Source organism: Balaenoptera ricei, chromosome 2 (assembly GCF_028023285.1).
Source record: "Balaenoptera ricei isolate mBalRic1 chromosome 2, mBalRic1.hap2, whole genome shotgun sequence".
Lineage (NCBI taxonomy): Eukaryota > Metazoa > Chordata > Mammalia > Artiodactyla > Balaenopteridae > Balaenoptera > Balaenoptera ricei.
In genome coordinates, this window is record NC_082640.1 from 67,060,704 (window position 1) to 67,085,090 (window position 24,387).

Genomic DNA, 24,387 nt, shown 5'->3' on the forward strand with positions numbered 1-24,387 from the left:
ACAGAAACGAAGACCCAAACACAGCCATAAATAAAAAATAAAAATAAAAAAGCTACATTTAAAAAAAAAAAAAAAAAGTCACACATCATGACCACGTTGGATTCATCCCAGGGTTCCAAGGATGATCCAACATACATAAATCAATCAATGAGATACACCACATCAACAGAAGAAAGGAAAAAAGCCTCGTGATCATCAATAGATGCAGAAAAAGCATTTGACAAAATTCAACATTCACTCATGATAAAAACCTTTATGAAACTGGGTAGAGAGGGAACGTATCTCAACATAATAAAAGCTATTTATGACAAACCCACAGCCAATATAATATTCAATGGTGAAAAGCTGAAAGACTTCCTGCTAAAATATGGAACAAGACAAGGATGCCCACTCTCACCACTTCTCTTCAACATAGTATTGGAAGTCCTAGCCAGAGCAATCAGACAAGAAAAAGAAATAAAATGTATTTAAATTCATAGGGAAGAGATAAAATTGTCATTACATGCAAATGACATGATAATATATGTAGAAAAGCCTAAAGACTCCACACTAAAACCACTAGAACTGATAAATGAATCCAGCAAGGTAGCAGGATACAAGATTAACATACAGAAATAGGTTGCACTTCTTTACACTAACAATGAAATATAAAGGGAATGTAAACAAACAATCCCTTTTAAACTCCCACAAAAAATAAAATACTTAGAAATAAACCTCACCAAGGAGGTGAAAGACTTATATGCTGAGAACTACAAAACATTATTAAAGGAAATTAAAGATGATTCAAAGAAATGGAAAGATATCCCATGCTCTTGGATTGGAAGAATTAATATTGCTAAAATGGCCATACTACCCAAAGCAATCTACAGATTTAATGTGATCCCTTTTAAATTACCAATGGTATTTTTCACAGAAATAGAACAAATAATACCAAAATTTACATGGAACCATAAAAGACCCAGAATTGCCAAAGCAATCCTGAGGAAAAAGAAAAAAGCAGGAGGCATAACACTCCCAGACTTGACTACAAGGCTACAGTAATCAAAACAGCATGGTATTGGCACAAAAACAGATATACAGATCAATGGAACAGAAGAGAGAGCCCAGAAATAAACCCACAAACCTGTGGCTTAAAGACCTAATTATAAGACCAGACACCGGGAATTCCCTGGTGGCCTAGTGGTTAGGATCTGGCGCTTTCACTGCAGAGGCCCAGGTTCGATCCCTGGATTGCACCATCCTGCATGCCGCATGGCACGGCCAAAATGGAAAAATATAAAAAAGAAAGAAAAAGACACCATAAAACTCCTAGTAGAGAACATAGGCAAAACATTCTCTGACATAAATCATACCCATGTTTTCTTAGGTCAGACTCCCAAGGCAATAGAAATAAAAGCAAAAATAAACAAATGGGACCTAATCAAACTTATAAGCTTTTGCACAGCAAAGGAAACCGCAAACAAAATGAAAAGACAACTTACGGACTGGGAGAAAATATTTGCAAATGATGCGACTGACAAGGGCTTAATTTCCCAAATCAGCAAACAGCTCATACAACTCAATAACAAAAAAAACAAACAACCCAATAAAAAATGGGCAGAAGACTTAAATAGACATTTCTCCAAAGAAGACAAACGGATGGCCAATAGGCACATGAAAAGATACTCAATGTCGCTAATTACTAGAGAAATGTAAATCAAAACTACAACGAGGTACCACCTCACACCAGTCAGAATGGCCATCAATAAAAAGTCTACAAATAGCAAATGCTGCAGAAGTTGTGGAGAAACCCTCCTACCCCGTTGGTGGGAATGTAAATTGGTAGAGCCACTATGGAGAACAGTATGGAGGTTCCTTAAAAAACTAAAAATAGAGCTACCATAAGATGCAGCAATCCCATTCCTGGGCATATATCCAGAGAAAACCATGATCTGAAGGGATACATGCACCCCAGTGTTCATTGAAGTGCTGTTTACAATAGCCAAAACATGGAAACAACATAATGTCCACTGACAGATGAATGGATAAGGAAGATGTGGTACATATATACAATGTAATATTACTCAGCCATAAAAAAGAATGAAATACTGCCATTTGCAGCAACATGGATGGACCTAGAGATTATCACACTCTAGGTATAATAGTAAGCGAAGTAAGTTAGAAAGGCAAATACCATGATAAAACTTATTATGTGGAATCTTAAATATGACACAACTCAACATATCTGTGAAACAAAAACAGACTCACAAATATAGAGAACAGACTTGTGGTTGCCAAGGGGAGGGGGGGATAGGAGAGGGAAGAAGTGGGAGTTTGGGATTAGCAGAGGCAAACTATTATATATAGGATGGATAACAACAAGGTCCTATTGTATAGCACAAGGAACTATATTCAATATCCTGTGACAAACCATAATTGAAAAGAATACGAAAAAGAATATATATATGTATAACTGAACCACTTTGCCATACAGAAGAAATTAACACAACATTGTAAATCAACTACACTTCAATAAAATTAAAAAAAACACTCCCAACAAACAAAAGTCCAGGACCAGATGGTTTCACAGGCGAATTCTGTCAACATTTAGAGAAGAGTTAACACTTATTCTTCTGAAACTCTTCTAAAAAATTGCAGAGGAAGGAACACTCCCAAACTCATTCTACAAGGCCACCATAATCCTGATACTAAAACCAGACAAGAATATCACAAAAAAAGAAAATTACAGGCCAATATCACTGATGAATACAGATGCAAAAATTCTCAACAAAATACTAGCAAACTGAATCCAACAATACATTAAAAGGATCATACATCATGATCAAGTGGGATTTATCCCAGGGATGCAAGGATTCTTCAGTATCCACAAATCAATCAGTGTGATACACCACATTAACAAACTGAAGAATACAAACCCTTTGATCATCTCAATAGATGCAGAAAATGCTTTTGACAATATCAACACCCATTTATGATAAAAACTCTCCAGAAAGTGGGCATAGAGGGAACACACCTTAACATAATAAAGGTCATGTAAGACAAACCTACAGCTAACATCATACTCAATGGTGAAAAGCCTAAAGCATTCCCTATAAGATCAGGAACAAGACAAGTATATTCACTGTCACCACTTTTATTCAACATAGTTTTGAAGTCCTAGCCATGGCAATCAGAGAAGAAAAAGGAATAAAAGGAATCCAAATTGGAAAAGAAGAAGAAAACTGTCACTGTTTTCAGATGACATGATACTATATATAGAAAATCCTAAAGATGCTACCAGAAAACTACTAGAGCTGGTCAATGAATTTGGTAAAGTTGCAAGATACAAAATTAATACACAGAAATCTCTTGCATTCCTATACACTAATAACGAAAGATTAGAAAGAGAAATTAAGAAAACAATCCCATTTACAATCTCATCAGAAAGAATAAAATACCTAGGAATAAACCTACCTAAGGAGGCAAAAGACCTGTATGCAGAAAACTATAAGATGTTGATGAAAGAAATTGAAGATGACATAAACTGATGGAAAGATATACCATGTTCTTGGATTGGAAGAATCAATATTGTCAAAATGGCTATACTACAATGCAATCTACATATTCAACACAATCCCTATCAAATAACCAATGGCATTTTCCACATAACTAGAACAAAAAAATTTTTACACTTGTGTGGAAACGCAAAAGATCCCCAAGAGCCAAAGCAATCGTGAGAAAGAAAAACGGAGCTGGAGGAATCAGGCTCCCTGACTTCAGACTATACTATAAAACTACAGAAATCTGGCACAAAAACAGAAATATAGATCAATGGAAAAGGATAGAAAGCCCAGAAATAAACCCACGCACCTACGGTCAATTAATTTAGGACAAAGGAGGCAAGAATATATAATGGAGAAATGACAGTCTCTTCAATAAGTGGTGCTGGGAAAACTGGACAGCTACATGTAAAAGAATGAAATTAGAACAGTCTCTAACACCATACACAAAAATAAACTCAAAATGGATTAGAGACCTAAATGTAAGACCTGATACTATAAAACTCTTAGCACACTCTTTGACATAAATCACAGCAAGATCTTTTTGGATCCACCTCCTAGAGTAATAAAAACCAAAAGAAAAGTAAACAAATGGGACCTAATTATACTGTAAAGCTTTTGCACAGAAAAGGAAACGATAATCAAAATGAAAAGACAACCCACAGAATGGGAGAAAATATTTGCAAATGATGAGACCGACAAGGGATTAATTTCCAAAATATACAAACAGCTCATGCAGCATCACAAAAAAAAAAAAACAAAAAACAACCCAATCAAAAAATGGGCAGAAGACCTAAATAGACATTTCTCCAAAGAAGACATACAGATGGCCAAGAGGCACATGAAAAGGTGGTCAACATTGCTTAGTATTAGAGAAATGCAAATCAAAACTACAATGAGGAGGATTAACCAAGATGGCGGAGTAGAAGGACGTGCTCTCACTCCCGCTTGCGAGAGCACCAGAATCACAACTGGCTGCTGGACAATCATTGACAGGAAAACACTGGACTTCACCAAGGAGGATACCCCACGTCCAAGGACAGAGGAGAAGCCACAGTGAGACGGTAGGAGGGGCGCAATCAGAGTAAAATCAAATCCCATAACTGCTGGGTGGGTGGCTCACAGACTGGCGAACACTTATACCACAGAAGTCCACCCACTGGAGTGAAGGTTCTGAGCCCCACGTCAGGCTTCCCAACCTGGGGGTCCGGCTACGGGAGGAGGAATTCCTAGAGAATCAGACTTTGAAGCCTAGTGGGAATTGATTGCAGGACTTTGACAGGACTGGGGGAAACAGAGACCCCACTCTTGGAGGGCACACACAAAGTAATGTGTGCATCGGGACCCAGGGGAAGGAGCAGTGACCCTGGGGGAGACTGAACTAGACCTACCTGCTGGTGTTGGGGGGTCCCCTGCAGAGGCGAGTGGTGGCTCTGTTTCACCGTGGGGATAAGGACACTGGCAGCAGAGGTTCTGGGAAGTTCTCCTTGGCGTGAGCCCTCCCAGAGTCTGCCATTAACCCCACCAAAGAGCACGGGTAGGCTCCAGTGTTGGGTTGCCTCAGGCAAAACAACCAACAGGGAGGGAACCCAGCCCCACCCATCAACAGTCAAGTGGATTAAGGTTTTACTGAGCTCTGACCGCCACAGCAACAGGGAGGGAACCCAGCCCCACCCATCAACAGTCAAGTGGATTAAGGTTTTACTGAGCTCTGACGCCACAGCAACAGTCAGCTCTACCCACCACCAGAGCCTCCCATCAAGCCTCTTAGATAGCCTCAACCACCAGAGGGCAGACAACAGAAGCAAGAAAAACTACAATCCTGCAGCCTGTGGACCAAAAACCACAGTTACAGAAAGATAGAGAAGATGAAAAGGCAGAGGGTTATGTACCAGATGAAGGAACAAGAAAAAACCCCAGAAAAACAACTAAATGAAGTGGAGATAGGCAACCTTCCAGAAAAAGAATTCAGAATAATGATAGTGAAGATGATCCAGGACCTCGGAATAAGAATGGAGGCAAAGATTGAGAAGATGCAAGAAATGATTAACAAAGACCTAGAAGAATTAAAGAACAAACAAACAGAGAGGAACAATACAATAACTGAAATGAAAACTACACTAGAAGGAATCAATAGCAGAATAACTGAGGCAGAAGAACGGATAAGTGACCTGGAAGACAGAATGGTGGAATTCACTGCTGCGGAACAGACTAAAGAAAAAAGAATGAAAAGAAATGAAGACAGCCTAAGAGACCTCTGGGACAACATTAAACGCAACAACATTCGCATTATAGGGGTCCCAGAAGGAGAAGAGAGAGAGTAAGGACCAGAGAAAATATTTGAAGAGATTATAGTCGAAAACTTCCCTAACATGGGAAAGGAAATAGCCACCCAAGTCCAGGAAGCACAGAGAGTCCCATACAGAATAAATCCAAGGAGAAACACGCCGAGACACATAGTAATCAAAGTGGCAAAAATTAAAGACAAAGAAAAATTATTGAAAGCAGCAAGGGAAAAATGACAAATAACATACAAGGGAACTCCCATAAGGTTAACAGCTGATTTCTCAGCAGAAACTCTGCAAGCCAGAAGGGAGTGGCATGATATACTTAAAGTGATGAAAGGGAAGAACCTACAACCAAGATTACTCTACCCGGCAAGGATCTCATTTAGATTTGATGGAGAAATCAAAAGCTTTACAGACAAGCAAAAGCTAAGAGAATTCAGCACCACCAAACCAGCTCTACAACAAATGCTAAAGGAACTTCTCTAAGTGGGAAACACAAGAGAAGAAAAGGACCTACAAAAACAAACCCAAAACAATTAAGAAAATGGTCATAGGAACATACATATCGATAATTACCTTAAACGTGAATGGATTAAATGCCCCAACCAAAAGACATAGACTGGCTGAATGGATACAAAAACAAGACCCATATATATGCTGTCTACAAGAGACCCACTTGAGACCTAGGGACACATACAGACTGAAAGTGAGGGGATGGAAAAAGATATTCCATGCAAATGGAAATCAAAAGAAAGCTGGAGTAGCTATACTCATATCAGATGAAATAGACTTTAAAATAAAGAATGTTACAAGAGACAAGGAAGGACACTACATAATGATCCAGGGATCAATCCAAGAAGAAGATATAACAATTATAAATATATATGCACCCAACATAGGAGCACCTCAATACATAAGGCAACTGCTAACAGCTATAAAAGAGGAAATCGACAGTAACACAGTAATAGTGAGGGACTTTAACACTTCACTTACACCAATGGACAGATCATCCAAAATGAAAATAAATAAGGAAACAGACGCTTTAAATGACACAATAGACCAGATAGATTTAATTGATATATATAGGACATTCCATCCAAAAACAGCAGATTACACATTCTTCTCAAGCGTGCACGGAACATTCTCCAGGATAGATCACATCTTGGGTCACAAATCAAGCCTCAGTAAATTTAAGAAAATTGAAATCATATCAAGCATCTTTTCTGACCACAACGCTATGAGATTAGAAATGAATTACAGGGAAAAAAACGTAAAAAAGACAAACACGTGGAGGCTAAACAATACGTTACTAAATAACCAAGAGATCACTGAAGAAATCAAAGAGGAAATCAAAAAATACCTAGAGACAAGTGACAATGAAAACACGACGACCCAAACAAAACCTATGGGATGCAGCAAAAGCGGTTCTAAGAGGGAAGTTTATAGCTATACAAGCCTACCTAAAGAAACAAGAAAAATCTCAAGTAAACAATCTAACCTTACACCTAAAGAAACTAGAGAAAGAAGAACAAACAAAACCCAAAGTTAGCAGAAGGAAAGAAATCATAAAGATCAGAGCAGAAATAAATGAAATAGAAACAAAGAAAACAATAGCAAAGATCAATAAAACTAAAAGTTGGTTCTTTGAGAAGATAAACAAAATTGATAAGCCATTAGCCAGACTCATCAAGAAAAAGAGGGAGAGGGCTCAAATCAATAAAATCAGAAATGAAAAAGAAGTTACAACAGACACCGCAGAAATACAAAGCATCCTAAGAGACTACTACAAGCAACTTTATGCCAATAAAATGGACAACCTGGAAGAAATGGACAAATTCTTAGAAAGGTATAACCTTCCAAGACTGAATCAGGAAGAAACACAAAATATGAACAGACCAATCACAAGTAATGAAATTGAAACTGTGATTAAAAATCTTCCAACAAACAAAAGTCCAGGACCAGATGGCTTCACAGGTGAATTCTATCAAACATTTAGAGAAGAGCTAACACCCATCCTTCTCAAACTCTTCCAAAAAATTGCAGAGGAAGGAACACTCCCAAACTCATTCTATGAGGCCACCATCACCCTGATACCAAAACCAGACAAAGACACTACAAAAAAAGAAAATTACAGACCAATATCACTGATGAATATAGATGCAAAAATCCTCCACAAAATACTAGCAAACAGAATCCAACAACACATTAAAAGGATCATACACCACGATCAAGTGGAATTTATCCCAGGGATGCAAGGATTCTTCAATATACGCAAATCAATCAATGTGATACACCATATTAACAAATTGAAGAATAAAAACCATATGATCATCTCAATAGATGCAGAAAAAGCTTTTGACAAAATTCAACACCCATTTCTGATAAAAACTCTCCAGAAAGTGGGCATAGAGGGAACCTACCTCAACATAATAAAGGCCATATATGACAAACCCACAGCAAACATCATTCTCAATGGTGAAAAACTGAAAGCATTTCCTCTAAGATCAGGAACGAGACAAGGATGTCCACTCTCACCACTATTATTCAACATAGTTCTGGAAGTCCTAGCCATGGCAATCAGAGAAGAAAAAGAAATAAAAGGAATACAAATTGGAAAAGAAGAAGTAAAACTGTCACTGTTTGCGGATGACATGATACTATACATAGAGAATCCTAAAACTGCCACCAGAAAACTGCTAGAGCTAATTAATGAATATGGTAAAGTTGCAGGATACAAAATTAATGCACAGAAATCTCTTGCATTCCTCACTAATGATGAAAAATCTGAAAGAGAAATTATGGAAACACTCCCATTTACCACTGCAACAAAAAGAATAAAATACCTAGGAATAAACCTACCTAGGGAGACAAAAGACCTGTATGCAGAAAACTATTAGACACTGATGAAAGAAATTAAAGATGATACCAACAGATGGAGAGATATACCATGTTCTTGGATTGGAAGAATCAACATTGTGAAAATGAGTATACTACCCAAAGCAATCTACAGATTCAATGCAATCCCTATCAAATTACCAATGGCATTTTTTACGGAGCTAGAACAAATCATCTTAAAATTTGTATGGAGACACAAAAGACCCCGAATAGCCAAAGCAGTCTTGAGGCAAAAAAATGGAGCTGGAGGAATCAGACTCCCTGACTTCAGACTCTACTACAAAGCTACAGTCATCAAGACAATATGGTACTGGCACAAAAACAGAAACATAGATCAATGGAACAAGATAGAAAGCCCACAGATTAACCCACGCACCTATGGTCAACTAATCTATGACAAAGGAGGCAAAGATATACAATGGAGAAAAGACAGTCTCTTCAATAAGTGGTGCTGGGAAAACTGGACAGCTACATGTAAAAGAATGAAATTAGAATACTCCCTAACACCATACACAAAAATAAACTCAAAATGGATTAGGGACCTAAATATAAGACTGGACACTATAAAACTCTTAGAGGAAAACATAGGAAGAACACTGTTTGACATAAATCACAGCAAGATCTTTTTTGATCCACCTCCTAGGGTAATGGAAATAAAAACAAAAATAAACAAGTGGGACCTAATGAAACTTCAAAGCTTTTGCACAGCAAAGGAAACCATAAACAAGACCAAAAGACAACCCTCAGAATGGGAGAAAATATTTGCAAATGAATCAACGGACAAAGGATTAATCTCCAAAATATATAAACAGCTCATTCAGCTCAATATCAAAGAAACAAACACCCCAATCCAAAAATGGGCAGAAGACCTAAATAGACATTTCTCCAAAGAAGACATACAGACGGCCACAAAGCACATGAAAAGATGCTCAACATCACTAATTATTAGAGAAATGCAAATCAAAACTACAATGAGGTATCACCTCACTCCTGTTAGAATGGGCATCATCAGAAAATCTACAAACAACAAATGCTGGAAAGGGTGTGGAGAAAAGGGAACCCTCTTGCACTGTTGGTGGGAATGTAAATTGATACAGCCACTATGGAGAACAATATGGAGGTTCCTTAAAAAACTAAAAATAGAATTACTATATGACCCAGCAATCCCACTACTGGGCATATACCCAGAGAAAACCGTAATTCAAAAAGACACATGCACCCGAATGTTCATTGCAGCACTATTTACAATAGCCAGGTCATGGAAGCAACCTAAATGCCCATCAACAGACGCATGGATAAAGAAGTTGTGGTACATATATACAATGGAATATTACTCAGCCATAAAAAGGAACGAAATTGAGTCATTTGTTGAGACGTGGATGGATCTAGAGAGTGTCATACAGAGTGAAGTAAGTCAGAAAGAGAAAAACAAATATCGTATATTAATGCGTGTATGTGGAACCTAGAAAAATGGTACAGATGACCCAGTTTGCAGGGCAGAAGTTGAGACACAGATGTAGAGAATGGACATATGGACACCAAGGGGGGAAAACTGTGGTGGGGTGGGGATGGTGGTGTGCTGAATTGGGCGATTGGGATTGACATGTATACACTGATGTGTATAAAATTGATGCCTAATAAGAACCTGCAGTATAAAAAAACAAACAAAACAACTAATACTAAACTTTCATTGGGTTATTTGTATGGAAATATGTTAATATAAATGTTTCAGACATTACATGAAATTTCTAAAAATCTTATATTTGTATTTGTATGGAAATATGTTAATATAAATGTTTCAGACATTACATGAAATTTCTAAAAATCTTATATTTGTATTTGTATGGAAATATGTATGGAAATATGTTAATATAAATGTTTCAGACATTACATGAAATTTCTAAAAATCTTATATGTTCTGGTATAATGTTATAAGTAATAATCCTAGTTATTACTTTAAAATGTATATCTCAGAAATAACTAATTTTCTTGTCAACTGCATTATTATGAACTTTCATCAAATCTTTAACCGTGGTCATTTTTAAGTCTTTTGTCATTTACAGACAGTTCTGGGTGTACTCTGATGATTTTGCAAATATGTTCCTATAAGAGGGTTTCATCTTCAAGAAATTCATGGAAAAGACTCTGACAAGTACAGGTTTCTGGTAACTGACTGTACTGCTGAACTGAATGAATAAGCATTTTCAGAACTCTAATGAAAAACTGATGAACTCATAAAAGTGCTAACAAAAGATCAAGATGAAAAAAAAAATGAATTACATGGGACTGAGTGAACTGATGAGGATGAGTATAATTTTTGTGACTTTCTGTCTGAATTTAAAAAAAAAAAAATCCCACAAGGACTCAGAGGCAAAGAATATACAAATCAATTTTCACTGCAAAGTAAAGGAGCTGTTACAGTGGAGGATTACTGGACTGAATGTCAATATTATGACATAGTATGAGTGTGTTTCATGTTTGGTAATTGCAATCATTGTTGCTTTTGTTGTGGTCATCCATGTACAATGCTTGGTGTCAGTCTATCTCTTGTAAAAATAAAATACAGTGGGTGTGTGTGAAAAAAAAAAAAAAAGAATAAACAAACACAATCTGGGTTCAAAAAAAAAACAAAAATACTACAATGAGATATTGCCTCACACAAGTCAGAATGGCCATCATCAAAAAGTCTACAAATAACAAATGCTGGAGAGGGTGTGGAGAAAAGGGAACCCTCCTACCCTGTTGGTGGGAATGTAAATTGGTATAGCCACTATGGAGAACAGTATGGAGGTTCCTTAAAAAACTAAAACTAGAGCTACCATAGGATGCAGCAATCCCAGGCCTGGGCATATATCCAGAGAATACCATGGTTCAAAAGGATACATGCACCCCAATGTTCAGTGAAGCACTGTTTATAATAGCCAAGACATGGAAGCAACCTAAATGTCCATCAACAGGTGAATAGATAAAGAAGATGTGGTACATATATAAAATGTACATATATAAAATGGAATATTACTCAGCCATTAAAAAGAATGAAATAATGCCATTTGCAGTAACATGGATGGACCTGGAGATTATCATACTAAGTGAAGTAAGTCAGACAGAAAAAGACAAGTATCATATGATATTGCTTATATGCAGAATCTAAAAAATAAAAAAATAAAAAAGTGATACAAATGAACCTATTTACAAAACAGACTCACAGACTTAGAAAACAAACTTATGGTTACCAAAGGGGAGGGATAAATTGGGAGTTTGGGATTGACATATACATACTACTATATTTAAAATAGATAATCAACAAGGACCTACTGTATAGCACAGGGAAATCTATTCAATATTCTGTAATAACCTATATGGGAAAAGAATCTGAAAAAGAATGGATATATGTATAACTGAGTCACTTAGCTGTACACCTGAAACTAACACAACACTGTAAATCAACTATACTCCAATGCAAAATAAAAATTAAATTTGAAAAATAAGCAAATTAAAAAAATAAAAATAACTGCTCAGAAAAGCAGGTTTAACACTACTCTGGAAAATTAACTGGGTTCAAGGCTGAACATAAATCAAATACCTAAGTATCAAAAAAGTTTTATCAGAGGGGGAGAAAAAGAAAAATTCAACAAAACTCCAAGAATCATACCATTTTTGCCATGAATGAGGTCATCTACCAAGGGATTAGCCACAACATCAAAGAGCTCCTTTTGGGTGGTATGAATGCCAAATACTTGTTTAAATGAATACTGAGTCTGTGGAGAAGGAAAAAAATAAAAAGCACATAAACGGAATTCCACTATAGCTAGGCTAGAAATATATCTGTTTAAACATATTCAGATGTTTCCTTATGAACAATTAGATCTAGACATGAAAAAAAAATACCAATAGTCTTTAAACTTGGAATCTTTAAAAAATTCATGACATACTTAAATTATACCAATTATAAACTGGTAAATATTTACAGTTATAACTACTGAAGAGACTGTAGAAAAGTCTTGTCTACTAATGCTTCATAGACTAAGGCTGATTTTGTTTTAATTAAGTGACAAAGGAGTTCAAAAGGTATTACAACGATTCAGTCATAGACTTGTGAAAATCCTCAAGCATTACTTCATATACTATTTTACTGCTATCTATTTTTCTTTATAAAGGTGTCATTTAAAATGGCATAGCAGTATAAAACCAAGAGTTTTGATGTACTGCTTTTTTAAAACTAGAAAATAACTGTCAATATAATCTCATCTGAGTTTTTTTGTTTGTTTGTTTTTGGCTGTGCCACAAGGCATGCAGGATACTAGCTCCCTGACCAGGGATATAACCCTGGTGCACTGGAGTGGAAGCATGGAGTCTCAACCACTGGACCACCAGGGAAGTCCCTCATCTGAGTTCTTCTATGAAATAAATTTTAAATAAACTGTGACCTTTAAAAAAGCAATAATACTTCAATTATCAAATCTTTCAAAATATGACTATTATTATAAAGCATATCTATATTATCAGAAATATTACCAAACTCCTACTTGGAAAATAAGACTGGGGACTAGGGTATATATTTCAAGGTAAATTAAAATGCCCTAATTGTCCAGGGACTGGAGTTCTATTCTTTCTATATTTGTTGTCTTCAAGCTTTATTAGTTTGTAGATGTTGCAATTGTTCCTGTAGGCTTCCTGAATTTCTTGCAATTTTTGCTCCATGAATGTCAATGCTATTATTTGGTGCATGAGTATTCACTAGAATTTATTGTGGATTATAGCCTTTGTCACATGACCCCTTTTCCATGTTTTATACGTTTTATCTTAAATCCAACCTGCTCACATATCAATATCATGACCCTTATGTTTTTAAAATTAGTAGTTTTGTCCCCCAAAAGGAGACATGTATAGATTAGGACTCAAATACATCATCATCATCATAACAACAACAACTTGCACTTAACACTAACCATGTCCCAAGCACTGCCTTAGCATATTAGTGAATCATCATTTTTACAACCTTTGATGTAGGTACTATCAATTATTATGGCTCATTTTATAACTTGTTAAAGATCACACACCTACTTCAGCTAAGCTAACTCTCACCTTTGTAGAAGTTTTTATTCCAATCCTGTAAAACAGCTTTAGAGTTCACAGAAAGAACAAAGACTCTTAGAACTGAAAAGATACATATAGGTTAGTGCTGACAGGTCAATCAGATGACCTCCAAGTCCTCATGAACAATCCCCACCCTCTTCCAGGTGAAGAAAACTGAGGCAAGAAGGAACTTGCCCAAACTCATGAAGCTAATTAGTGTCAAAGCCATTTTCATTCCAACACTTCTTCCATTATCCAGTGTTGCCTTCTGTCAAAAAGCACTGAGAACTTTTAATCCCCACCAAACCTTTAGTACTATTTACACATACATGAAATTAACTCTAATAAAGAAGCAAAATTCAATAAGTCAGTTCTCAACTATTTTACATTCTCAAAGGCCTACTCCTCCGTGAAGCCTTCCCAGACCATTCCTTCATGCTTAATCCGTATCTACTGAGTGTTTGGCAAACAGGACAGATAAGGTACATATCCCCTAGAAGTGCATATTACACCAGGGGAGAGACAATAAACAAGTAAATAAATCTATAGGTTGGGGTAAGTGCTGTCAAGGAAGTATAGAGAGTACAGACCAGGAGAGAAGTGGGAGGGGTGCTACTGTTGATGGGGGTAATCTGGACACACTCTCGGAGGAAGTGATTTAAGCTAAAACCTAAGGATGAGGAGCCATCCTGCTAAGAGCTAAGGGAAAAGCCCTGAGGCAAGATTCTGGCTTATCCAAGCAATTTAGGATTGTATGAGTACTAAGAGGTGAGGTGGAGAGAGAGATAGCAGGAAGATTAAGCAGGACTGCGCCCATTTGAAAACTTTATTCCTTAGAAGGTTTTAAACAGGAAAATGGTGACGGGAAGTGGGGGGAAAATTAGGAGTTTGGGATTAGCAGATACAAACTGCTATACATAAAATAGATAAACAACATCCTACTGTATAACACAGGCAAGTGTATTCAATATGTTGTAGTAAACCATAATGGAAAAGAATATGAAAAAGAATATATACATATATGTATAACTGAATCACTTTGCTGTATACAAGAAGCTAATACAGCATTGTAAATTAATGGTACTTCAGTTAAAAAAAGAAAAAGGAAAATGTGAGGTCTGATTTCTGCTTTAAAAGATGAGTGGCTGCTCTGTGGCAATGGATTAGAGAAGATTCAGAGTGGAAGCAGGTGGTCCAGCTGGCTTCAGCATAGTCTTGTTAATGTTACTCAAAGTGTGGCCAGCAGGCAGGCCAATGCCCCTCTGAGAGCTGTCTGTCTCCAGTCCAGGGAGGGGTAATTACAGAGATGGAGGGTAAATGCTTAGAACCTCTGTAGCCATTTCACATGGCTGCAACATCCCAGCATGTGACCAGTGGGTTTATCTCTGAACAGATTATAAACCAGTCCTCTGCTGTCTAACTTTGCCTAACAGTTGTCTAACAGTTTCTTGTGGCAAAGCTGCACAAAAGTATCAGTCACCATGCATTGAAAATAAAAAAGCTGCTTCTTCACCACAGTTTGAGAAGCACTTGTCTCAGTAATTAATAACAGGCCTCAGACGAGGGTAGTGGCAGTGGAGATAGAACTGAAAGGACAGTTTCAAGATACACACTGGAGTAGAACTGATAGGATCTACTAATGAATGGGATATGAGGGGGGACAAGAGAAAGGTAGGGACAGGGTGTCTGGTTTGAGCAAATAGATGGTGGTGGTGCTATTTATTGACAAGAAAAAACAAGGGAGGAAGTGATCTAGAGGGGAAAAAACTCAAGAGTTCTTTTGGACATGCCTGTGTGACATCCAAGCAGTGGACGTTCAAGTTGAGAGAGAAAAGATTTAGGCTGGAGATAAAAATTCCAAAATTATTACCATATCATCAACCTGTAAAGCCATGGAAAAGTATAGATAGGGAAGAGAGCCCTGGGTATAGCCCAACCTGGTATTTAGAGGTTGGAAAAGGAGGCAAAGCCTGCAGACGGTGGCCAGTGAAAGACAGAACATGGAGCATTGGAGCGGAAGACAGGACAGTGCTGCTGAGAAATAGATCGTAATGAAGACAAAGAGGCGTCCATCACATCTAGCAGCAAAGAGGCCACTGGTGGGCTTTTGACTAGCAATCTCCCTCGAGTAGTGTACACGAAAGAGTGAAGGCAGCTTGAAAGAAGAGATGACACCCTGAATTAATCCTTTCTTCTGCATTCCCAGAGTCCATTTCTTTAAACACACCTGTCTTACCAATGAGGGTCACTTGCTTAGCATCTGTGCTCCCAACTAAGTTGTAAGCTCCATAAAGGCAAGGACCGTGTCTTACTCAGTTTTTAAAGTCTCCTTCTATGCTCCAGCTTAGCACATGTTTGTTAAACTGAATTGAACTCTCTTTGTTTAACATTTTACTAAAAATAAAAACACTTCATAAAAGATCGATACAAGTATACAATGCCTATTAAATGTTATTTCAGTCCCACACATGAAACTACATATACACATGTAACTGCCTAGCACCATCAGATATCATTCCACATTAAACTATCCCTAATATATGCTCTAAAAATCAATAATTATCCAATACAAGAAATTAATCATCTAAAAGCAATCTTCTAACTCCAGTATACCAAAGGTGTGTCTGTACAGCCCAGAAATTAAAGATACTTTTGATATGGTGGTTAGAGTGAAGTAAATAAGTCTTTCAATAAAGTGGAAACACATGAATGTTGTTAAATGTAGAAAATGGAAAAGCCATTCAGGAAAGAACCTATCAATTAAAAACAGTTGCTTCCAACAGGAATTACCTCCTTATAGTCTCCATTTCGGTTGAGCCTATAACCCTCAGGAGTATGAAGCTGAACTGTTGTATTATTGATCACCTCTATGCAACACTCTTGCTCTGGGAGGCTCAGTGGGCGTACCCTGCAGTACACCTGAAAATACAAGAAGGTGCTTAAAGAACAAAGGTTGACTTTTTACCTGACTTTTCATTCATTCATTCATTCAAACATTTGGTCTCTAAACTTAAGTATATATACTTAGAGCTATGAAAGCCAAGATCTGCTACCCTGCTACCCGATTTGCTGATTGTCAAATGCAAACAGATATTTTAGATATGAGAGAATTTTAAATGCACATAATATCAAAACTCTCTCTAAAAATCAAAAACATATCACACAACGAGAATTATTTGAAAAGCTGTTAGGATTGTCTGGAATTGGATGTCAGTTAAAACTTGCCAGCTTAACACTTAGTATACTAAAGTGCGAGATCTGAAACATGGTCTTCTTTTTTTGTTTTTTAATTTAATTTTATTTATTTAATTTTTGGCTGCGTTGGCTTCGTTGCTGCGCGCGGGCTTTCTCTAGTTGCAGCAAGCGGGGGCTACTCTTCGTTGTGGTGCACGGGCTTCTCATTGCAATGGCTTCTCTTGTTGTGGAGCACGGGCTCTAGGTGCGCAGGCTTCAGTAGTTGTGGCGCACGGGCTTAGTTGCTCCGCGTCATGTGGGATCTTCCCAGACCGGGGCTCGAACCCGTGTCCCCTGCATTGGCAGGCGGATTCTTAACCACTGTGCTACCAGGGAAGTCTGAAATATGCTCTTCTTAATCAGTGATAGGGTTGGGGAAAAACTGGTCAGCACTACATGCAAGGCATCTGGTTCCCACAACTCAGATCAAGAAATACATTCCAGTGCCAATGAAGGGAAGATTTAAAAACCCCAGAGCAAACCACCTTTCTTTTATTTGCCATTTGCTTTTAAAAGCAAGTTCCCAAGCCTGCATGAAGAATTCTCCAAGATAGTTGAAGAATATTTTTTCATTATCTAACTTTTCAAATATAATTAGTTATAGGAAGTATGCAACTGACAACCAAACACTTCATTTTACTGGCCTAATGTATCCAACATAGAAACAAAATTTCAAAGCTGGAACCAGCCTAAGCAATTTAGTATCGTCCTTTTAGCTAAATGTTCTTTGACTCCACTTGCACGTCTCCATCCCTTCCAAGCATAAGCATAAGACATAAAAGGACTGAAGAAAGAAGACACACACAAATTCACAGGGAGACCTTACCCCAACGGGGTCTTTAAGACTCGTTTGGGATCCTTTCTTCACTGGTGGTTTCCTGGGTGTCTTAGTTCTCCTGGTCATAGATACAAAAACATTTCAGTTCAACACTAACATATAAAAACTTCACCTGTAATTCATACAGAGACGACCTTCCTAGGGTTTATAAAATTATTCTTTAGCAGTTCCACAACACTATATCCCAAATAACATGAATAAGAATAAATTTCCTTAGTAGAAGAGTGTTTGTGGCATGGATAACCCAAAAGTAATTAAAATTTGGCTTAGGAGACATTTTTGCTACTAAAAAATGGAGATAACAGGCCCAAAATGGGGTCACTTGTGCTAAGCCCCACATCACCAAACTGAGACTTCATACCTAACTTAATTATAGTTCCAACCTCTCCCAGGAGTAGAATCTTAAACCAATCTGGAACTACCTGGTCAGCGCTAGTGAGGTAATCTGCCTGATAGACCCCTGCCATCCACTAAAGGATGTTCACCTTGCCACAGACAATCCACTCATTGCTAGTATAATTCCCTTGTTCCATCCCCCTCTGCCTATAAAAAACTTCCATTTTGTACAGCTCTTAGGAGCACCTTTCTGTGTGCTAGATGGATGCTGCCTGATTCATGAATCATTGAAAAAAGCCGGTAAGATCTTTAAAATTTACCTAGTTGAATTCTGTTTTTTAATATCTATTTATAGTTCTGTATGTAAAATAGCTTATTTTCTTGAGCAACAATTTTACAGACACTACAAATTTGAAAAATCTAGATAGTTGACCACACTTATCTCGAAAGTCATTTATGTAGGTACATAAGCACACACGCTGTGCCAACAGCCCACTGCCAAGGCAGACTGGCAAGTGATTAACTTCAATAAATTATAAAAATGCAGATGGAGGAATCCATTCTTTCATCAAGATTTGTCTTTACTTTCAAGGAACAAGGGATTATTGAATTCTCAAAACTATCATCCTTTGTCCTCAAACAAAATGTGGTCCCCAAACTGCAATTTCGTGCTCTCTTAAGTAGGGACAGTAGCAAAAGATATTTTGATTTATTCACCATTTCTCTAGCATGCCACTCTCCCCTTTCCCCCATTTATCTATAGACTAGAAAAACATTTAACACTAAGTGAAATTACTGGCTTGGATTTTAGGTTATTAAAATACTTCTACAACCCCTTCCCAGATGAAACAAGCAAATTCGTGTTTTAAGTGCAAAATATTACGGTAGGTTTACTTAAACTCAACATTTTTCCCCAACGATTTTGACTTTAGCCTCTTAAGAAAACAAGCTGCCTTTGCAAACGACTAGCTACGTGACGGTGCTAATTATAAAGGCAGCCCTCTTCTTTGCACAAGTATTTCGTTACCCAGCAGCAGTCAAGGAATTAGGCTGAGCTGCAAATGTCACCGACTCCGAGAGGAATGTGGGCGTGGGCTTTTGTGTCGGGGGCGGGGCTGTCTGAGACCCAGGAACAGAGCAAAATAACTGGCCTTCACCCGGGGGTGGTCGCGGCCCCCAGGCTACCGCGCTAGGCTAAGAAAATCACGCAGTGCGCTCGGACGCCGGGGCTCTCCGGGGGCTGAGAGCACCTACCCAACCCCAACCCCAGGACACAACACTCGGCCCACACGCTAGACGACCCCCGGCCCGCACTAACTCCGCAAAATGCAACCCGCGGGTGCGGGCGGCAGGGGATGGAAAGGGAAACTTAAGAAAGGGTTGAGGCGGCGGTCCCGGAGCCAGGTGGAGGGCGACCTGGCTAACCCGAACTGGGGTTGCCGCCCAAACTTCCCCCTCCTCCCAACTTGGGGCCGACATTTCCTGGCCGAGTGAAGCTAGGGCGGGGAGCCGGGCGCCCGACTCTGGGCGGCGGGGAGCCAGACGGGGTCGACGCGGACAGGGTCTCCGCTCCCGGTCTCCCCCTGGGCGGTCCTGATGGGGGCTCCCTCCCACTTTGGGGGCCGCGGCCCGGGAGACGCGGGGCTCGGTACCGACGGCGTGTCCCGGGGCCTGCTGCGGCATGAGGAGACGCCGGCCCCGGCTCCGCGGCCCGGTACTCACGCTGGCTTCATGGCAGCAGGCTCCGCGCTGCCCAGACGCGTGCACGGGACGCCGGACTCGGTCGGGCGGGCTGGCGAGGACGGCGGGCCGCAGGGACGGGCCGCGGGCACCGGGACTCGGCAGCTCAGGCGCGGTGCTCAGAAAAGCCTGGAGAACAGCTCCGGGACCAGGTGAGCTCGCGCCCGGCGCATTTCAAACGGGCCAATCAGCGCCCGCCTGCGGGGAAGGGGCGGGGCCTCAGGAAGCGCCTGCGTCGCCGGGAGAGGCGCTCGTCTCCTAGGAGACCGACGCAGAAAGGGCAAGCGTTGTCTGCGTGCCTGGGCTTCAGGGCTGGAGGGGGAAGTGGAGCTCAAATATTAGAAAATACAACCCCTTGAATTTTCTGATAAGGACACTGAGAGTTTCTTCTCCCACAGCACAAGAAGTCCAATGGAAGGGCAAATCCAGGGTTGATTCAGAAGTCAGCTGTGTCGTTCCGGCCCAGGAGTGTCCTATCCTTGGGCTGTACCCTGCGCAGTCTCAGGCTCCCTCTCTGGCTTCCAGAGCATCACAACACCTTGGCTTCCTTTCTTATCTCGTCTTCACCCTTCCTGGGATCTCCCTCCAGCTCTTTCCAGAACCAGTATTTTCTAAGATGAACTGATTCTATCTCACTTCAACCTTTGCGCCTAAACCGATGACTATCAAATATGCATCTACATCTGTGCTCTCATGGAACTGTAGTCCCATCTCCTCAACTTCCTACAGGACCAGACACCAGTAAGGATACACATAATTAATATCCTCGGCCCATAATGTTCCACATAAAGATGGTTCCAATCTCTGCTGTTACAAACATACAGTGAATAAACTTGGAAATTCATCATTTTACACAGAATGGCTGTGTTAAAGAGTATATGTGTACGTAATATTTCACAGGTATTGACAAATTGTCCTCCATAAAGATTGTCCAAAGGCACAATCCCACCAGCCATGTATGAGAGCACCTGTTTCTCCACAATTCTCAGATAGCAAAGTGTTACCAAACTTTTCTGTGACTGTTGATCTAATAGATGAAAAAAAGTCACCAATTTAAATTTCTCTTATGATGAATGAGGTTGGGCATCTGTGCCTACGTTCAATAGCCATTTGTGTTTCCTTCTCTGAGAACTAGGTTCATATCCTTTGCCTCCTTGTTCTATTGGGTTGTTAGTTTTTCTTATTGATTTGTAAAAGCTCTTCACATATTAAGGAAATTGGTCCTCATCCAAAATCTGAGTTCAAAGATTTGTATAGTTCATAACTTGGTTTTTATTTTAATTAGTTTATGTTGTTTTGTGACAGCTTAAGAAAAAACTTAAGGTAGCCAAATTTATCAGCCTTTTCTTTTGTGGCTTCTGTTTTTGTCATACTAGAAAAAATTCTTCTTAAATTCTTTAAGAGGAATTTAAATTCTTCTTAAATTTTTTTAATCTTTTATTTTTCCTAGTGCTTTTATTGCTTTGTTTTTTATGTTTAAGTCTTTGAACCATTAGAACTTTATTTGTTGTCAAATGAGAGGTCTGTATTATTTAGGAATTGGGCTGGGCTGCTGGCCACTTAACCTCTTAATTACACTGCAGCCTGAACCTCTTAATTACACTGCAGCCTGGCTTTGGCCTCAGTCTTTCCACTGGAACTCTTCTCACCAAGAACACCACCTCATTGATGCTGAATCTATTTGACCCTTCCCCACCTTTATCTTACTTGACCTCTTAACACACTAAAAAAATTTCCCATTCCTCTCTTCCGGTGCCTTTGTTTTTCCTCCTAGCTTTCTAACCCCTCTTTCTCAGCCTCATTTGTCAGTTCTTTTTTCTCCCTTAAATACTGTGGCTTAGGGTTTTCACCTGGTGGTCACTAGCTGTGCCCTATCTGCAGGCACTCCCAACCATTCCTATGACCTCACATGCCACTCACATTTGCTCTTCTGAGCTCGAGTCATATGTACGACAGCCTACTGAATTCTCCACCTGGGTGCCCCACAGGCACCTCACACCTAACACATCCTAATCTCTTCCCCTGAACCTATTCTCCCTCAGTGGATGGCATCGCCATCTATCCACCCACCCAAGCCCGAGTGCAAGGTACCATCTTTGCATTCTGCCTCTCCTTCTGTTCCAACGTTCAGTCACCAAATCTTGACAATTCTACCAACTAAATAGCTTTTAAACCCCTCCTCTCTGTCTCCTTGGCCACTACCATCTCTTGTCTGGATGACTGCAACAGTATCCTAACAGGCTTCCCTGCTGCCATCTTCCAATCCTGGTTCCATTTTGCAGCCAGCTCACCACTAAATCACAGATCTGATCATATCATTCCCCTGCGTGTAATACTACAGTAGTTCCCATTGCTGGAGACCCTCAACAGGCCCTGGGGCTCTTCCTCTCCAAGCTCATCACCTATCATTTCCCCTTGCATCCCTCCAGCCATGATAACCTTCAGTGCTCACACACCATTCCCTCTGCTGTTAAGCTCTGCTCCCTCCCTTCCTCTGACAATGCCTCCTTACCTTCAGTTCTCAGCAGATCTTCTGCCAACGACCCTGCTCTGGATGCTGGACCTCTGTTCTCTATCCACAGTGCCCTGCACTCCCACAGTCACTGCACCTGTTGATTTGCTTCGGAGCTCGCATCCCAATTTTCAATCGCTGCTTATTAGTCTCCTCTACCAGCTTATCCCCACATCCTCAATAGATGGCGCTGTTGCATCCCCCGTGCCCAGCAATGAAGATGTTCCATACATGTTTGAAGGAATGAATGAACCCATCCCTTCACAGAACACCCCAATGGAGGGCCCAGTTACAATACACCACCCCCAGCTTTTCTTTTGGCCAGTTTCTTCTTTCTCACTCATCTATATCCTTATTAAAGCTCACTGACTTAATTTTTAATGCCAATTCATTATATCATTTTCTCTGTTCAAAATGGTCAAGCACTCCCCACAGCTGGTAAAAGATGTGCATTTTCCCCTAGAATGAGAGATCCAGACCAGGGTGAGGGTAGAAGAGGGGTAGAGAGTAGAACTGGGAGGCTTTTTTAAAGATCAGGTTTATTGCAGTATAATTTACATACAACAAAATTCACCCTTTTTATTTGTCCCATGTATATATTTAACATACACCATCCTGTAACCACTGCCATAACCAAATGTATAATATTCCCATCACACTGAAAATTCCTTGTGCAGACCCTTCGCAATCACCTTCCGCTATCCCCAGCCCTTGGCAACCACTTTTCTGATTTCTTTCCTTAGATTTCTGTCTTTTCCAGAATGTCTCTTTTTTAACTCAGCATAATGCTTTTGAGATTCTATCCATGTGTTGCCTCTGTCAATAATTTTTTCCCTTTTCATTGCTGATTAGTATTCCATTGTATGACAATCTACCCATTCACTAGTTGATGAACATTTAAGCTGTTTCCACTTTTTGGCGATTATGAATGAAACTGGTATAATTATTTGCGTAAAGTTATCTATGTAGACATAGATATTTTCATTTCTCTTGGGTGGGATTGCTGGTCTTGTGGTAATCGTAACTTTAACTTTATAAGAAACTGCCAAACTGGACTGGGAGGGTCTTATGCAAATCACTGAAGAGGGGCTGATACTACAAGAGATTTGAAACCATAATTAATCCGATCTCCCAGCTAAACGAGACCAGCTGTGGGAACCTAGTAACCAGCAAGCACCAGAAATTACTAAAGCCCAGAGTGTTTGAGGAAAGGTGGTAAGCTGGAGACAGGACGCCTGTGAGCCTCCAACACACTCAGCACACCCAAGGCTTCAGTGGCTTTGGCAACATAATCTCACATCCCCAGGCCATGTGACTCTCTCTCCCCAGGCCATCTGTAAAACCAATGATTGGATGTTAATGCTTTACATGCTCCAGCAACAACCACAAATTAGTAAAATCAACAAGCTTGGGGGAGGGTGTACAATTGATACAAAAACCCACAAAAGATCTGAACAGAACTTCAAACTGAATAACATACACAGAAGGGGAGTGATCACTTACCCAAGGTATTTAGACTATTTGGACTAAGTATATGCCCTCAGGCTCAAGACAAAAAAAAAAACTTGAAACCGTATACTGAATTCTAATTAGTTGGCCTTTTTGAAGACATGGATTAGTAGTTCTGAAAGGACATTCTGTACATTCCAGGATTGAGCAAATAAGTAAATACATTGTGGATAATGGGAACCAAGTTTCTCACTGTTAGAGAGTAATATAAATATCCAAAGGGGGAAGGGTGAAAAGTACCTGGGAATTCTTTGTACTATTTAGCAACACTTTTCTAACTATGAAATTATGTCCAAAAAAAAAAAAAAAAAGAGAGAGAGAGAGAATGGTTGGACTATATCAGTGCTTCTTAAACTCCCTTATGGTATTAAAAATCACCTGGGGCTTCTGATAAAAATTCAAAACTCCAGGACTACGCCC

General features: G+C 39.4%; 2 protein-coding genes across 9 annotated transcripts in view; both read right to left on the reverse strand.

Annotated features, from left to right (window-relative positions):
• KIF23 (kinesin family member 23) overlaps positions 1-20,125 on the reverse strand; it is a 41,120-nt gene extending 20,995 nt beyond the window's left edge. For 6 of the 8 annotated variants that reach the window (XM_059912883.1, XM_059912881.1, XM_059912887.1 and 3 more), the window contains exons 1-4: positions 19,929-20,124; positions 17,859-17,928; positions 16,589-16,717; positions 12,375-12,480 (exon numbers count right to left, since the gene is read on the reverse strand). In XM_059912883.1, coding sequence (XP_059768866.1) covers positions 12,375-12,480; positions 16,589-16,717; positions 17,859-17,928; positions 19,929-19,939 — 316 coding nt within the window. In that variant the 5' untranslated portion in view covers positions 19,940-20,124. Of the gene's footprint in view, positions 1-12,374; positions 12,481-13,807; positions 13,880-16,588; positions 16,718-17,858; positions 17,929-19,928 lie in introns of those variants that run through there. The other 2 variants (XM_059912886.1, XM_059912885.1) reach the window with 2 other exon arrangements.
• Positions 20,126-22,972: 2,847 nt separating this feature from the next.
• Positions 22,973-24,387, reverse strand: part of PAQR5 (progestin and adipoQ receptor family member 5) — an 88,215-nt gene continuing 86,800 nt past the window's right edge. Inside the window, exon 8 of the mRNA XM_059912896.1 lies at positions 22,973-23,792. Within this exon, the coding sequence (XP_059768879.1) occupies positions 23,713-23,792 (80 nt within the window). The 3' untranslated portion in view covers positions 22,973-23,712. The remainder of the gene's footprint in view (positions 23,793-24,387) is intronic.